Source organism: Gnatocerus cornutus, chromosome 1 (assembly GCF_029298725.1).
Source record: "Gnatocerus cornutus isolate USDA-ARS CGAHR chromosome 1, icGnaCorn1.1, whole genome shotgun sequence".
NCBI classification, from domain to species: Eukaryota; Metazoa; Arthropoda; class Insecta; order Coleoptera; family Tenebrionidae; genus Gnatocerus; species Gnatocerus cornutus.
Genome location: NC_142233.1, coordinates 26,177,607 through 26,193,590, shown reverse-complemented (window position 1 = coordinate 26,193,590; position 15,984 = coordinate 26,177,607). Strand labels below are relative to the sequence as shown.

Genomic DNA, 15,984 nt, shown 5'->3' with positions numbered 1-15,984 from the left:
AGAGCAGGCCGAACAGTTGGTAAAATCCATGCAAGAAGAAGGGATTATTGAAGAATCCAACAGTCCTTGGTCTTCGCCGGTTGTGCTCGTAACCAAGAAAGACGGTAGTACAAGATTCTGTGTGGATTACCGAAAACTCAACGATGTTACCAAGAAAGACAGTTTTCCATTACCCCGGATTGACGACACTCTCACAACTCTGTCAGGGTCGACGTGGTTCTCAACCTTAGACCTGAAGAGTGGATATTGGCAAGTGGGACTTCATCCCGAAGACAAGGAGAAGACAGCGTTTTCCACGGGAAGTGGCCTGTACCACTTTACGGTTATGCCTTTTGGGCTTTGCAACGCACCCGCTACATTCGAAAGACTAATGGAATGTGTGTTGCGTGGATTGACGTGGAAAACTTGTCTGGTTTATTTAGACGACGTTATGGTCATGGGTAAAAACTTCGATGAACACCTGAAGAACCTTCAAGAAGTGGTAGACCGGTTTAGGGGTGCCAATTTGAAACTTAATCCGAAAAAGTGCCATCTATTTCGGAAGAAAGTGGAGTTTCTGGGGCATACGGTGTCATCTGAAGGAATCAAGACCTGCGAAGATAAGATTCAGGCGATTAAGGAATGGCCCAGACCCAAGGACAAGCACGATGTGAGAAGTTTTACTGGACTTTGCACGCATTATCGGCGGTTTGTAGAAGGGTTCGCCAACATTGCTGCACCTCTGCACAAACTAACGGAAGCAAAGGCATCATTCAACTGGACATCAGACTGCGAAAGCAGTTTCAAGCGACTGAAGTTAGCTTTGTGCACTAGCCCGATTTTGAGCTACCCCAGGACTCATGGAAAGTTCGTCTTGGACACAGATGCCAGTAACATCGGCATTGGAGCGGTGTTATCGCAGGTGCAGGATGGAGAAGAGAGAGTGATCGAGTACTACAGCAAAGTGTTGAGCAAGCAAGAGAGAAATTACTGCGCTACAAGAAAGGAATTGCTGGCCGTTGTAAAATCTGTAGAGCATTTCCACAAATACTTGTTTGGCCACGAGTTCTTGATAAGGACTGATCATGCTGCCCTCACGTGGTTACTACAGATGAAAGACGCCGAAGGACAAGTGGCTAGGTGGATTGAGCGGCTGCAGCAATACCACTTCAAAATCAAACATCGACCAGGAAAGCAACACAATAACGCTGACGCTCTCTCTAGAAGACCTTGCAAGGATTGCAAGCAGTGCGCGAAGATTGAAGGGCCATTGCCGATAAACAGGATGGTTATCGGTTGTGATGATGACTGGACTACGGAGAATCTTCGGAAGGATCAACAAGCAGACCAGGAAATTGGGCCACTGCTGGAGTGGAAAGAAACGGATAATGGAAGGCCGCGTTGGGAAGATGTCTCGGAAAAGAGTCCAGGGTTGAAGGCGATGTGGGCGCAGTGGGACTCACTGCGAGTAGAAAATGGGGTACTGAAAAGGGCTTGGGAAAGCGCAGACGGGAAGAAAGTAACCTCCCAGTTACTAGTGCCCAAGAATAGAGTCCCCCAAGTACTCAAGGAGGTCCATGACGGAACATCAGGCGCTCACTTCGGAGTGAACAAAACCTTAAGTAAGATTAGGCAGCGGTATTACTGGGTTGGCTGCCGGGAAGATGTCGAACGATGGTGTAGGAGATGTTCAGTTTGTGGGGCGAGCAAGGGACCTCGAACGCGAACTAAAGGAGGCATGAAACAATACAACGTGGGAGCCCCGTTCGAGAGAATCGCTCTAGATGTGGCCGGGCCATTTCCAAAAACTGATGACGGCAACAAGTACATCTTGGTTGTGCAGGATTATTTCAGTAAATGGCCGGAAGCGTATGCCCTCCCCAACCAAGAAGCCACAACAGTAGCTCGAGTCCTAGTGGATAATTTCTTCAGCAGGTTTGGAGTTCCACTCGAAATGCATTCCGATCAAGGAAGGAATTTTGAGTCTGGCGTTTTTCAAGAGATGTGTAAGCTGCTGGGAATTAGGAAGACTCGAACCACACCCTTGCACCCGCAATCCGACGGCATGGTCGAGAGATTCAACCAGACGATGGAGGAACATCTGTCCAAGGTAGTGGAAGAGCACCAGAGGGATTGGGATCGTCGACTGCCCTTGTTTATGATGGCCTACAGAGCTGCCATTCATGAAACCACGGGAGAAACACCAGCGAAGATTGTGTTTGGAAGAGAGCTGCGTCTCCCTTGTGATCTTCTGCTTGGTTCGCCTGGGGCGGAACGAAAGGAAGTACCGGAATTCGTCGACAACCTGAGAGAGACCCTACTGGATACACACCACCTTGTGAGGCAGAGGATCAAAATGGCTAGTGACAGAATGCGGTCCAGATATAATGTGACGGCTAATCATGAAGGATTCAACGAAGGAGACTTGGTGTGGTTATTCAACCCTCGGCGAAAGAAGGGCCTATCTCCGAAGTTGACACCTACATGGGAGGGACCGTATAAGGTGATCAAGAGGATCAACGACGTGGTGTATCGGATCCAACGCAGCGCCCGTTCAAAGATGAAAGTGGTTCATCTAAATAGACTTTGTAAATATCACGGAGAATCAGGTGTTTGGTCTGATCGGGACGATCAGAACTAAGAGGGGGGCAGTGTTACGAGAAGATTCTGGAAGCTTCGAGCGCCAGCGCTGGAATGTTCCGTGCGTTTCGAGAATCGCCGTTTCTAGAAGGTCGCTGAGTCATAGGCGGAACTCCCGAATATTCTCGCAGCGCTCCAGCATTAGGCTAGTAGTAGGGGAATATCTGTATATAGGGGAGTAGCGATAGGATTGGGGATAGTCTAGTATCTGGAAGTCCTGTAAAGTGAATAATTGTGAAGTACGAGAGTGTTTATAGTGCACAATAAAATTGTTATTGTTACAAGCGAGACTTTTGATTTTTCGGCCAACGTGACAATATGCATGTGTTCATAAAGTGAGACGTCTGTTGGAGCGTGTGACTATACCAAACTTCTGATATCGACATCTCGCCAATTTTTTAGAGTAAACTTAAATTATTATACATCAGTGTACGCAGAATTTTCCGCAGATCCCAAATCTGGGATTTAAATTCAGATCAGACAACAAATAACTTAGGTATGGCCGATCAAAGTTTCGGAAAGTTGATTTTCATTTTTCCTCATTTTTCGTAATTTTTAAAGTTAAAAATCTCGGAAACTATTTGAGATATTGAGATGCGGTTTGCGCCATTCTTTTTTTTGGCTCATTTTACGTTAGGAAATGTTCTCAAACAAAATTCGATAGTCGATTTTTCGTGAAAAAAAAATCCGACTCAGACGATGAAAATTTTTCATTTTTTTTATTTTTTACCATAGCTTGTAAACTATTTGTCCGATCGACCTCAAATTTAGCCAGTAGATAGATTTCGAGCTCCTCTTTCGACTAATGTATAATTCAAAGCTATTAAACGTCATTTTCATTTTGTTGATTGAAAATCACTCTAAAATGATGTCTTCAAAACAGTTTTTGGCCAATGCCTCGTTTATTTATTAAGCAAACTTAACAAATTTGGGTCTCATTTTACGCAGAATGCCACTCTAAATCCAAAAACATGAGAATTTTCAATTTTCGTCAACAAATAACTGAGTTATGGTCGTTTGAATTTTTGGGTTGTCGCCAGAGGGCCAAATTTTTGAAGGTTCAAAACAATTCGTGCTCGATATCTCGGAAACTATTTCGGACGGTTTGCGCCAGCGTTTTTCTCGCGATTTTTTACATAAGAAAAAGTTCTTTAATTTTTCTAGTCAAAATTGCAAATTTTTGCAAAAATTCACGACTAAAACTATTATTTAAAAAAAAATATGTATTTTTCTATTCGCGATTCACGTTCGGTAGAAGTAACTAATAAGATACTTTTGTGTCGCTACGTTGAATTTCTAAAATAACTAGGAATTAAACATTGGCATTATTGTCTATCAAATAAATTTGTCATTCAAATTTGACAATACAACGGATGGAATCAACTATTACAAGCCAAGCAGTTTCAAAAGGAAGAAAAGAGGATCGGAAGAAACAAAGTCAGAAATTTATGGTTAAAATCAATTTCGCAAAGCGCACCAAACAACTGAAAAAACTTTGTTTCACACTGCGAAAAAATAATTAGACAAGACTGGACATCAGTCATGGGAGACGCAGCTGTAGACAATATTCCAGCAGTCATTGTAACACTAACAAAGTCAGACTCAGAAGATGAAATCGATGAACTTGTTTTGAATCTGATTCGGAGCTCTCATGATTTTCTTCTTTTTCGTTTGGAAAATAAATATTTACCTTTATTGACAAACCAAAAACTGTCATTTGGATGACATCTGTTTTACAAGACATTACACTAGAAAAATTATAACCTTAGTTAACAAAGCTCAAAAATAAAAGTTACTAAATTTAGTTACTTCTACCGAACGTGAATCTTTAATAAACTAAAAAATTGAAGCACAATTTTCCAGGGGAAGCGGAGACCTAAAGTCCGTTTTTTTATTAAAAAACCACCAACACCGCACTCTCCCACCACTTTACAACCGGCAACGTCGTTGATGGTGACTTTTTGGTGATAAAATCAAATAGGTTAGCTGCCTAATTGACAATTTGATTACACAAAACGGCCTTTCATTCTGTGCCGAGTCTTTTCACTATTAAATCATTTGATTTGCAATCCAACAGGTTGTAAAAGAAACGTTTTTAACGGAAACACTGTCTTAATTTTAAAAAATTTCAAAAATATGACAATTATTTCTCACCAAAAATCTCCCTAGGCAGCGTTGCCGATTGTAATGCAGGGGAAGATTGCGGGTTGGTGGTTTTTAAAAAAAAAAACGGACTTTATTTTCAGATTTAAAGGGGTGCGGCTTACTTGAAAGGTTAAGAAACAATGATTTATGGCAACAAACATTTGACGTGCATTTGAAATTCAAGACATTGCGCATGCGGAGCGTTTTTCATCGGGTTTCGGAATAGGGTGGTATTTATGAACGCTCAAAGTCGAGTGACAGAAAGCATTGCGCATCTTTATGAACGTTTTTGTGTCACATTTTACACAAACTTTACAAAGAGTGGTTTTTATGAACGCAGCCCCGCCAACATTGACGACGTTGTTTTCCACCATTTCCGCTAATGGCGCTCTTGTTTTGACAGTTTTCTAACCTAAAAAGTTTAAAAGTTTACCCGATATGTCTTTCAATTTTGGAACCCCCAAAACACCGACTGGATTTACGCTCCCCACAGCCACTACCCCCAGTAAGAATCCCTAAAACTAAAACAACAAAACCTTAAATTCCAATTTAGGTTCGACGGCCGCAACCGGCGGCGCGGGAGACACGAAACAACCACCAAAACCAAGCCTTTTTGCGACTCCGACAAGCACTCCTGCATTTTCATTGGGGGGTACTCCGAAAACTACTGCCCCCACTTTGAGTTTTTCAGTAAGCACTACCGCCAGTGTCACTCCAACTCCAAATTTTTCACTTACACGTAAGTTTTAGTTGAGGTTAAGAGTTAAGATTAGTTGGGTGTTTTGTAGCTGCAACTTCGACTACCACGCCACAGTTTAGTTTAGGTACCAGCAGTGCGGCGTCTACAACTGCGGCAACGTCGTTTACACCTATTTTTGGCACAGGGACTTCACTAGCTTCAAGTAATATTCTTATTGGTTATCATTTAGAATAATAATGTTGTTTTGTAGCAAGCAGTGCCGCAACTTCAGCTCCGCTAAAATTAACTACTTCATTAACTCCTGCAGCTACTGCTACAACAAGCGCCCCTAATTTGGGGCTAGGAGGTCTAACAACAACCACCCAGTAAGTCTCAATTGGTTATTTTCTCTTGAAATTCTAATGTGAGCCCTTAGAGCCCCAGCTGTTACTACAACAACCACAACAAGTGTATCCACAAGTGGAAGTTTAACATATGCTCAGCTGGAAGACTCCATCAATAAATGGACTATAGATCTAGAAGAACAAGGCAAATTCTTTATCAATCAAGCTAAACAATTGAATGCTTGGGATAACTTGTTGGTGTCTAACAGTGATAAGATTCTTCAGTTAAATGAAACAATTGAACGCATTAAGCAACAACAGAAGCAACTAGACCAAGAGCTTGATTTTGTTTTGGCTCAACAAAATGAATTAGATGAATTGAGTCTTCCTCTAGAAAAGCAGTTAGCTGATATTCCAGTAACTGATCAAAATCGCTTCCAAACGTAATGTCTTAAGTTCTCGTCGAATTGTTTTAAAATTTTGTTGCAGGTATCAATTGTCTGAAATCATTGACTCTCAATTGAAGCAAATGTCTGAGGATTTAAAAGAAATTGTGGAACATCTCAATGAGTCTAATAAGAATGAAGATATTTCCGATCCTGTGAGTTTTTTGTGGTAAATTGTAACTTTGTACTTACTTTATGGTTGCAGGTGATCCAAATTAGCCGCATTCTGAATGCCCACATGAATTCTCTTCAGTGGGTTGATAGGAACACTTCTCAGATCTGTTCTCATTTGGAGCAAGTTTCACAGCTCCATGAAACCTACAAGAAGAACCACTTAAATTTGTAATTACTAAAAACTTTAATTTTAATATTACTTTGTGTTGTTATTACAGTAATTCCAATAAATAAGTTTGTATTTCACGATTAACTCACTAAATTTAAATTTATTAAATGACATTTTTATCACTATTAGGGATTTTTCGTTCTATGATGTTGGTTGCGGTTACGTAACCGTCTTTCTCTGTCTGCTCCACCTGACCTGCGTAGGCCTGTCTTTTTTTACGTCATACAAATCAATTTGGGGCTGCAGCCCGGACATTTTGTGTGGTCTTAAGTAACTTAAAAGAACTGAAAATGCTGTCTCGGGCCGCAATTTTGTCCGGTAAGTATATTTTCTTTGCTATTTGTAACTCTACCATCGCTTTACTACGTTGAATTGGCAACATTTTTTCGTCCCAACTTGTTTATGTAATACCTTATTTTTTTACAATTTTAGGCCGCCAGGCTCGCAGTTTGGTGGCATACACCACCAAAGCAAGCAGCGCCACGGCGTGTCCACCATCAAAAGACGAAGGACCGGAGTGGCGAAGGCCTGTAAGTGTCTTTATGTCTTCTTGGTATCATAACCTATAAACTTTGAGTTTAGGTACGTCAAGAACCGGGCAAAGTTCGCATGGGTTTCATTCCTGATGAATGGTTCACTTTCTTCTACAAGAAGACAGGTGTCACAGGACCTTACACCTTCGCTGTTGCATTCTCAACGTACCTCATCAGCAAGGAAATCTATGTAATGGAACATGAATTCTACAACGGTCTTTCCTTGGCTGTCATGTGGGTTGCCGGTATCAAACTTCTGGGCCCCAAACTAGCCCAATATCTCGACAAAGAGATTGATGTAAGATTAAAATTACCTTTTTGTACCTACTCTAAATGTGGTTGTTAGGACTATGAGAACCAATGGAAGGAGAGCCGCGGCGCCAACAAGAGTATAATTGAAGAAGCGATCGCTGATGAAGAAAAGAATCAGTGGAGTATGGAAGGACAAACCATGCTTCTTCAAGCAAAACGCGAAAACATTGCTTTGCAATTGGAGGCTGCCTACCGTCAGCGCCTCTTGACTGCCTATGAAGAAGTGAAGAAGCGCTTGGATTATCAAGTTGAGAAACAAAACATTGAACGCAGAATTTCACAGAAGAATTTGGTTGATTGGGTTGTGAGGAAAGTTAAGACTTCTATTACCCCAGATCAAGAGAAACAGAACATTGATAGTTGTATTTCAGCTTTGGGAACTCTTGCTAGAGCTTAATTGTTGATTATGACAGAGTTTGTACAGTAAAGGTCATTAGAATTCTTGTCATAATTTCATTTATTTCCTTTTATTTAATAAATAAATAAATGTACCAGTGGTTGTTCTTTATTGCATTTCTCTGATAAAATAGATTATTAGCCGAGGTATCAGCCGAGGTGACTTGGGGCAGCTAGTATTTAAAATCTATTTTCATTGATGCGATCTTATGATTTAGTAAAAAAAGTATAACAAAATTATATATTTCTTTAATCTTTAACTATTATTTGGTGTCCGTTTTATGGAAGCGGTTTTTCAAGATTTTTGAGAAGTACGTCGTGTTCAACTTTGTATTTGGCTCTTTGTATATTGTTATTTGAAAGGTGACATTTTAATCTGTTAAAAGGCAATTCTTTTCATAATTTAGTCATATAAAGAAATGTATCCTCGACATTTTGTTTAAAGGCTGTTTGACACAATCACATTTTGAGAATTTTTCTGTCAAATTGACGTTTAAGGTTTGTCCCAAAATTACTGCAGAAAAATGTTTCCTGTTTGCTAACCTCCAAAATCAGCGGTTTGGGGGATTATTTTCTTCATTTGGCGCAGAATTGTGAAATTATTTGTAAATCTTTAGAACATGATTTAAATTTTTTTTCAATTTTTTTTGCAAAAATATTCTCTCATTTTGCTCTTTGTCATAAGAATATTAGTTTAAAATAAATTCTCAAATTTTTATTCATTCATAAAAAATTGAGAAAAAATGTGGCTATCCGTAGAACATATTGCATAATTATATTAGTTTTAATAACACAAAAAATAGCTGCCAAAATTGATATAAAAACAACAAATTTGATATATATTTTCTTAATTCTTAATTTCAAAATTGATAGTTTTGATAAATGAACGTTTAAAACATGTTTAAACTAAGGTATTTAATCGGAAAATAAGATCAAATGAAGAGGAACAAATTTTTGTTTGATTTGCGATATTATGTTTTTTTGTATGTCTTTTTTTTTCTGCGTCTAATTTAAAACTGTGAGTGTTATAAGAAGTCATCTCTACTATTTACAGGCGTTTTCAGGTGTTTATAACAAAAAAAAACGATAAAATAAAAATGTACCAAGCCAGGATTTTACAGGTGACTTTAGGAACATGGAATTATTTATTTTTAAATTTTTGAAAATGGAAAATATTAATTTTTTTAACCTAACATAATGTTCCCAACTCTTAAGATTTTATATTTAAAATTTGAAAATTCTAACAAATCAAATTAGCTTTTAAAGTAAAAAATTACCTAATATTAATAAATTTTATTAAATTATTTTAATTAATATTTATGATTACCTATTTTTATTGTTCAGAAAGCCAGCAACTTAAGCGAAAATATTATAAAGCAGCATAATCATTCTTCTTTGTGTATTTTTTGAAATGTTCCTGGAACAACTCGCAATTCAATAAAGCTTTTACGAACATTTAGAAACATTTCAATACCAACAGACACACAAAAATTATTTTATGTCGCTTTGGTGTCGATGTACCTTAATACTGAAGCTCTTATAAGCCATTTGGTTCATTCCGAAATTTAAAGTATGTAAATGTGAAATTTGTTTATTTTAAACAAATATTTACATTCGACCTGAAAAATAATATTGTTGTCGTTATTAATTATTAAAAGCGGAAAGTCGAAAATAGATTACCATCGTTACAGACCTGATTAAATTTGCACATATTTTATTTCTTTGAAGTGAGCTTAACATCGACACTGAAATTAAATGGTGCATTATTTATAATTCCAGAAATCCGACTTTGGAGAATATGCTCAATAGAGCTATAAATAGACGGTAATTAAAAAAGTATCTATAAAGCGAATACTTATTTTTTTTTTAAATTAATTTATGTAATGCAATTGCTCAAGTTAAATATTTTCACGTTTCGTATTATTTTCACGCTAAATTAAACATTTTATTTTTACTTTTTAGAAAGTTGAAAACGGTGGATGCGCCGGTTTCCCGTTTGAACAAAAAAAAAGAACTGTTTCAAACGCATATTTAATTTCAACGCTAATTAATGCTAATTACATGAAAACTTTATCGCACCAACAAGAATTGCAGTTTTAACCGCGTAAAATATTTCTATCTATTTTTCTGGATGTTATTGTTATGCCTTTTGTAAACAAACAGTTCAAATTAAGAATCCCTCATGGGAAAACATGAACGCGAATTGTATAAAGCAATTAGCATATTTTAGTAAACGCACCGGTAATTGCCCGAATTTATAAGTTTCATTAACTCGCTAAAAACGCAACAAAATTACGCGAAAGAGATGGATCTGCATAATTATGAAAGGCCTCGCGTGCTTATTTATCTCTCCTCATTTGCCGCATCACGCCATATTCGAATATTTTTTAATCAACGCGAAATACCGCCCAAAATTAATTCCATTATTCATAATAAAACAAAATACTATAAATGGGTGCGTAGCATGTTTAGAACGGTCATCAATTATAAGCAATAAATAAATTAAAACCTAAAAACAACACAACATTCAACTTTTGCTTGTGCAGCGCGGAAATTGTTTTTGTTGAACCAATTAATTTATTCAAAACATAAAATTTTATGGTAAAGTGTTTAGTTAAAGTAATTTAGTCGTGAAGTTTAACGAGAAAGTTATTCAGTAGAAAGAGGAGCGCGTACCGTTCATGTATTTCCCATGTGGATAATGTTAAAACGTTCGTGAAGCAATATTGTAATTGATATAGTGTAATTGCCGAAAGCACCTCCATTAAAGCTTTTTTCCTTAATTTATAGACAATAAAACCCAGGAAATTTTAAATAATGCAGGTCTGATGCGAACATGTAATGAATAAAGTCTTCCAAGCGAGTAGATTGCAAGTTAATTAAAGTAAATGTACCTACAGTGAAACCTTAATTAAGAGACATCTTTGTCGATAGACTTCCTTTTATAAAATACCTCATATTTTCTTTACTTATTTTGGCTTTTATTAAGTGTGTAAATAAAACATCAAAGGAAATTAAACTCGCAACTCTGACTAGCTAAAATTGTTGCTGTGCTTTTCGAAGGCAATAACATAACTTATAAGGAGAAAATCGTAACTATTGGAAGTACTGAGGACATAAAAGTCCAAAGAAAAAAAGAAAAGTAGAAACCTCAGACTTTCATTAAAAATTTTTGAGTAAAAATTGTAAAACTTTAAACGAGATAACTGAATTTACAAATTTAAAAAATAAATTGAAAAGTAGGGAGTATTAGAAGATTAAAAGAAGTAGGTTTTAACTTTAAAACTTATCCAGAAACTACGAAAATGTACGAGAACGCTGAATGCGGGAAAAACTAACAACGAATACAATTTCTTTTAAAATTCAAGTAAAGTATTGTTTCGTTGACAATGTTGTCAACTTTTTCCTTTCGTGTTAACAAACCTAGAAAACCAAACGTGGCTATATGAAATAAAGCTTTCATAAAAACCGTACTTTCAACCAACTTTGTATGAACGTTTGTATGCTCTTACAAAAGCAAGTTTTCGCCTGAGATTCAGGATCTGCAAATTTCCATCTAAAATATCCGAGAAAACCCATCTCGCTGGAAATATTCATTATACGTGCAAGGTAATCGTATCGTGCGAATGGAGTGTGAGGTGAGAGATAATAGAGAAGTAGTAGTAATCGAAATCGGACGATAAAAGGTAAAATGCTCATCCGAACTGAACATAACAAATAATAGTTCGAGTTTAAAACAGTTTTCGTTCCATTAATGCCACCACAAGCGTTTAAAGCAAAACAATTAAATAGATAGGGACTTTTTGGAATCGAGATTGAGTTCGCTGAACAACAGTTGGCACGACCCAAACTTTAAACGATTACCTACTAAAGCGGGAACACTAAATAATTAAGTAGTGTAGGGATAATTCCCGAGCATCACTTAAATGGATGGAAAAGTAAACGAGATTTACAGTGGCGTACGAACAGTGGAAGTTTAGATTTTGATTATATTTTCACGCCCGTTTTTAATTATGAACTTAATTCTGGAGAGAGCATTACATAAGATTAGCTGCACAAAAGCACAAAAGTCCGTTTTGCTCCATAAGGTCCGGTTCAAACATTATATTTTTTAAAAATATGTTTTAGATTCTACTGTAAATGCATTGCTATCTATTGTTTTGAAGTTAAAGACAACAACATCGAAAAGCTTTTAAAAAAATTAAAACATTTTGTTATTTTTTGTCGATTCCATTAAAGAATCAATGCGATTGCTTACAAAATAGTAGGTACTTCTAATTTCTAAGCAAATATTAAGTTTTACCTCAATGCTAACGCAGCCTAGTTTAAAACATTTTAGAAAATTTCTTGATGAAAAGAGTTCACTAGAAAAATTAAAGGGCCGACATCTTTGAAAAGAATTGAATTTTTTGAGAAACACTATAAACAAATATTTGCCAAAGCCAAACTGTATGAAAATTATCACAAAATTAGGAAAGTGGATGTTACCTACTAAAAATTTATTTTTTGCATAGCTGCTTGAAATTTTTCCTGGACAATCTGGTGGCAGTAATTAATTACATCATTTTGATCATTGATCAACAACTTTTTAACAGTTGCTGCATAATTTTTATCTACGATTTTGTATTTTGACAAAGTGAAAACATTTAGTAACGAGAGATTCAGGAAAAAACTACAATTTTGTGGGCATCTAAATTTTATATTTTTACAAAAATTTCCGAAACTTAACGAAATGTGATTTTTTCTAAAAAAGATAATACCGTGTTTAATACAGCATTTGAAAGCAGTCTTTAAAATAAAGTATCACATTTGAAAATCAAAACACCAATTTTGGAGATCCATACAAAAATTAGCAAAATTTTAATAATAACTCTCACGACTTCTATAGTTCGTTGGAAAGCTCATTTCATTACCTCTTTAATGATGTTTCATAAAGTGAAATGATTTTGGAAGTTGTTAAACAATAGTGAAAATGGAGTAAAACGGGCGGTGGAATCAGAATTAGAAAACGAAATTTTGGAAAAGAAACAATTGGATTTGGGAGACAATAGATAAACAAAGAGACGAAGGGAGTAATAATTTACAACGCAATAAATTAAAAATGTAATTGATAAGTTAGTGTACAAGCCAAAAACAAACAACACATTTTAACACTTCAAAACTGCTGACTAATTCATTTAATTTTTCCCGTTTAACTAGTGACGACCGCCACTGCATCTCGCTAAGAAAACTTTTAAACTCCTACACTCGTATAAATTATTCCTCGCATTCCGTTCTACTCCGCGAAATGTATAACAATGTCACGATCATTAATTTACACCCTGAAATTTTTATTAGATAACTTCCAAGTTTCAGCAAGTGAAGCGTATTAAACTAACTAAAGTTAGTTTGCGCTACATAAGTTTCTGATGGTTTAGTGAAGAAAGTTAGACTCATGTTCGATTCTAGACGAAAATGACTCACGCACTTGTAGCAGGAAGGGAAATCAAGTGGCTATCATGGCTTAGATCAAGTGTTATTATAATCCTCTTTATCATTGATTTCGACGACGTCATTTCCGAACTGCCACCACTGTATTAACGATCTCTCTCTATTAATTTTCTAGCAGAAAACGCAATTAATTTTCAATAATGCTATCCCGGGGTCTGTTAATTAACGCTCTTTAAAAGTTTTTGGAGTTTGGAGGAGTAGTGGAGCTATGCCTGTCCAAACAGGGAGTTAATTTGGTTGGGTGGGCAGAAGTGCTTGGATAAAGTTAACGTAATTATAAAATATTTCCAATATTACGCACGGCACTAATAGCTTCACTTTCAAAAGTTTTAAATTTATGTGGTTGAGTCTTTTTTATAGGAACGCTTTTCGTGTTGAACTAGGAATTGTTAATTAGGTCTTTTCAATGCAATCAGAGGTTTACTTGGACTTGAAGGTACACAAGATCTAGTTTATATGGTGCATTTGTGTAATTACTTAAATTAATCAAATAGTGTGAGCTTATTTCAGTTGAGGTGAGTGTTTTAAGCTGTTCAAACATTATAATTAATTATAACTTTGTAAGTAGTAAGTAGATAGTTGGATAGGTAATAAAACTTATACGTACGACTAAGAAGAGCAAAAAAATGTAGTTTGCAGAAAAACAAAATCAAATGTCATTTACGATTGGAGCCAATTAACGATTTTCGTGGATATTATTTTGACGAATATTTAGGCAAATTATGACAATAGAAGATGAGAAGAAAATTTTAAAGTCAAATCAAATTTGATTTAAAAAATAGAAAATTTGTGGAAAGTCAAAATAAATTTCTAATAATTAGAACTAACCTGGCGCATCCACCATTTTCAATACGCAAAAAAAACTTTAGAGTAGTTGTATCACTTATACATTTTTGTTTGTTTCAGATTAATAAAAAATTGATTATACAGGGTGTTTTTGAAATACACTACCAAACAAAACACGGTAATTGGTGAAGACAAGTAGAATCAATTGACAAAAAATGTTGTAGGTCTTTTCGTTTTCGAGATAAAATTAATTAATATTTAATCAAAATTTCCAGTTCACCACTGGATTAACGAATGTAGTCTTGATTGCTTAGCAACAATTCAAGGTTTGTTTTTTTAGGTGGATATTTTTATTAGTAGTGTTCCAAGTAAGGAGTGAAATGTGTTTTCTTTTATATCGTTAAAAAAAAATAAAAAATATTCAATTGAGTTCCTTAAGGCCTCGAAAGACCGTGTTTAATTTTTGGTAGTGTATTTTAAAAACACCCTGTATATATTATCTCAGATTGATATTGTCCACATAACAAGGTATTAGTTTATCTACAGAGATGAAACTAAACAACCATCGGCTTATATTTGTTTTGACTGAGCGCTGACATGTCGCTTTGTTAAAGTTACCTGCACTTGTATTACCTGAAAATTAATGGTAGGCAAGCTTTAGAAAGCAGCTTGAGGTTGCACCTATCACACACTAACGAACGGGCTTTACAAGCGTTTGGAAGACGAATATAATTCCAGATGCAAGACAGATTAACTGAACAGACACAAAGGCTAATTTGGCAGAAATCCAATAAAGTTTTAACTATGCAATCTGTCTGAAGCTTACAGAAGCACTATATGAGTAGTTTTTAAACTTTACTCAACTATGGTCTTGTTTGTAAGGAGAATAAGATGTCAGCAAAGAATAGTAAGTGGATGGGTTTAGATACTCACAAAACTATTCCCCGTGTGACTAAAACTTTTTCTTATGGTTTTACTGCGCACACGTTGTCAAATATTTTAACTGTTGCCAACTTTGCGCTTCTCAAGTCTCCATTAATCAAGTTTCATTTTACATCATAGGTATTTACGTTACAATGCCTCGTTTTTGTTAAGGTAATCTTACGACGTCGCTCAATTACTTTGGCATGTTTTTTGTTGGCTTTGAAATTTAAATTCCTGCATGACAGCCACGGCAGCCAACGTAAACAAAAAGGAACAATTTTCTGGTGTATTTTTTGTGAGGGGGTTGTTCACTGCTGAATCGTTGGAAACAATACCGAAGCCATTTATTGGGGATGCACACAACGTTTCTATCGAATTCACAGGCACAATACGAATGCTGACATGTCAGAATGGCGAATTCGCATTGTTGGAAGTGTATAAGCTACAACAAGCCAATCTACCAAAAATATAGCTCCATACAATTCCATTACGTATGGTGAAATCGGTTTAGAGCACTGTGAATAAATCTGGGAACGCGTTTTGAAGAAGTAATTTGTATCTAACTACATAGTTTTAATTCTAAAATATACTTATTTTAATGATTCAGAGATTCATTTTCGTGTTTCCCTCCGATAAAAGTTTGAATTTAATTACTTCAAGTGAGGCTCTCTCATTAACATGTCTTTTACACTTTTCATATAATTTTTCCAACTTTGTTGTAATCCGGCGAGACAAATAAATTTGCAAAAATCTCTTGAAACTTCCACATTTTTTAGATATACCTAAGCGTTTCCTAATTAGCCGTTCGTCTGAATGGACATTAAAAATTTGTATTGTTCTGTTCGTCATGAAATTTCCTCACGAGAAGACTGGTGAGGAAATAAAGCTGCTTTTGTCTTGGCTGTTTTTAATGAGCGGCGGATTAATTAGTACCAACCTAATCCAGTTAAAAAACAAATTTCCCTCA

At 36.0% G+C, this 15,984-nt stretch overlaps 2 protein-coding genes across 2 annotated transcripts; both read left to right on the top strand.

The window, feature by feature from the left end:
- The first annotated feature begins 4,942 nt into the window (after positions 1 to 4,942).
- On the top strand, positions 4,943 to 6,660 carry LOC148181071 (nuclear pore glycoprotein p62-like). The gene is made up of 7 exons (XM_088042328.1): positions 4,943 to 5,269; positions 5,318 to 5,503; positions 5,553 to 5,666; positions 5,715 to 5,829; positions 5,880 to 6,230; positions 6,277 to 6,388; positions 6,439 to 6,660. The coding sequence occupies exons 1-7, from the start codon at positions 5,203 to 5,205 to the stop codon at positions 6,577 to 6,579; spliced, it is 1,086 nt and encodes a 361-aa protein (XP_087898454.1). The 5' UTR covers positions 4,943 to 5,202; the 3' UTR covers positions 6,580 to 6,660.
- Positions 6,661 to 6,756: 96 nt separating this feature from the next.
- Positions 6,757 to 7,912, top strand: ATPsynB (ATP synthase subunit b, mitochondrial). The gene is made up of 4 exons (XM_088042338.1): positions 6,757 to 6,894; positions 7,009 to 7,106; positions 7,159 to 7,407; positions 7,456 to 7,912. Exons 1-4 carry the CDS (start codon positions 6,867 to 6,869, stop codon positions 7,816 to 7,818), a joined length of 738 nt encoding a protein of 245 aa, XP_087898464.1. The 5' UTR covers positions 6,757 to 6,866; the 3' UTR covers positions 7,819 to 7,912.
- Positions 7,913 to 15,984: the final 8,072 nt, after the last annotated feature.

Coding starts and splice junctions, on each gene's coding strand:
- ATPsynB (XM_088042338.1), top strand. CDS start 6,867: ATGCTGTCTCGGGCCGCAATTTTGTCCG. Junction 6,895..7,008: donor TCGGGCCGCAATTTTGTCCG/GTAAGTATATTT, acceptor TTACAATTTTAG/GCCGCCAGGCTCGCAGTTTG. Junction 7,107..7,158: donor GACCGGAGTGGCGAAGGCCT/GTAAGTGTCTTT, acceptor CTTTGAGTTTAG/GTACGTCAAGAACCGGGCAA.
- LOC148181071 (XM_088042328.1), top strand. CDS start 5,203: ATGTCTTTCAATTTTGGAACCCCCAAAACACCGACTGGATTTACGCTC. Junction 5,270..5,317: donor CCCCACAGCCACTACCCCCA/GTAAGAATCCCT, acceptor ATTCCAATTTAG/GTTCGACGGCCGCAACCGGC. Junction 6,231..6,276: donor GATCAAAATCGCTTCCAAAC/GTAATGTCTTAA, acceptor ATTTTGTTGCAG/GTATCAATTGTCTGAAATCA.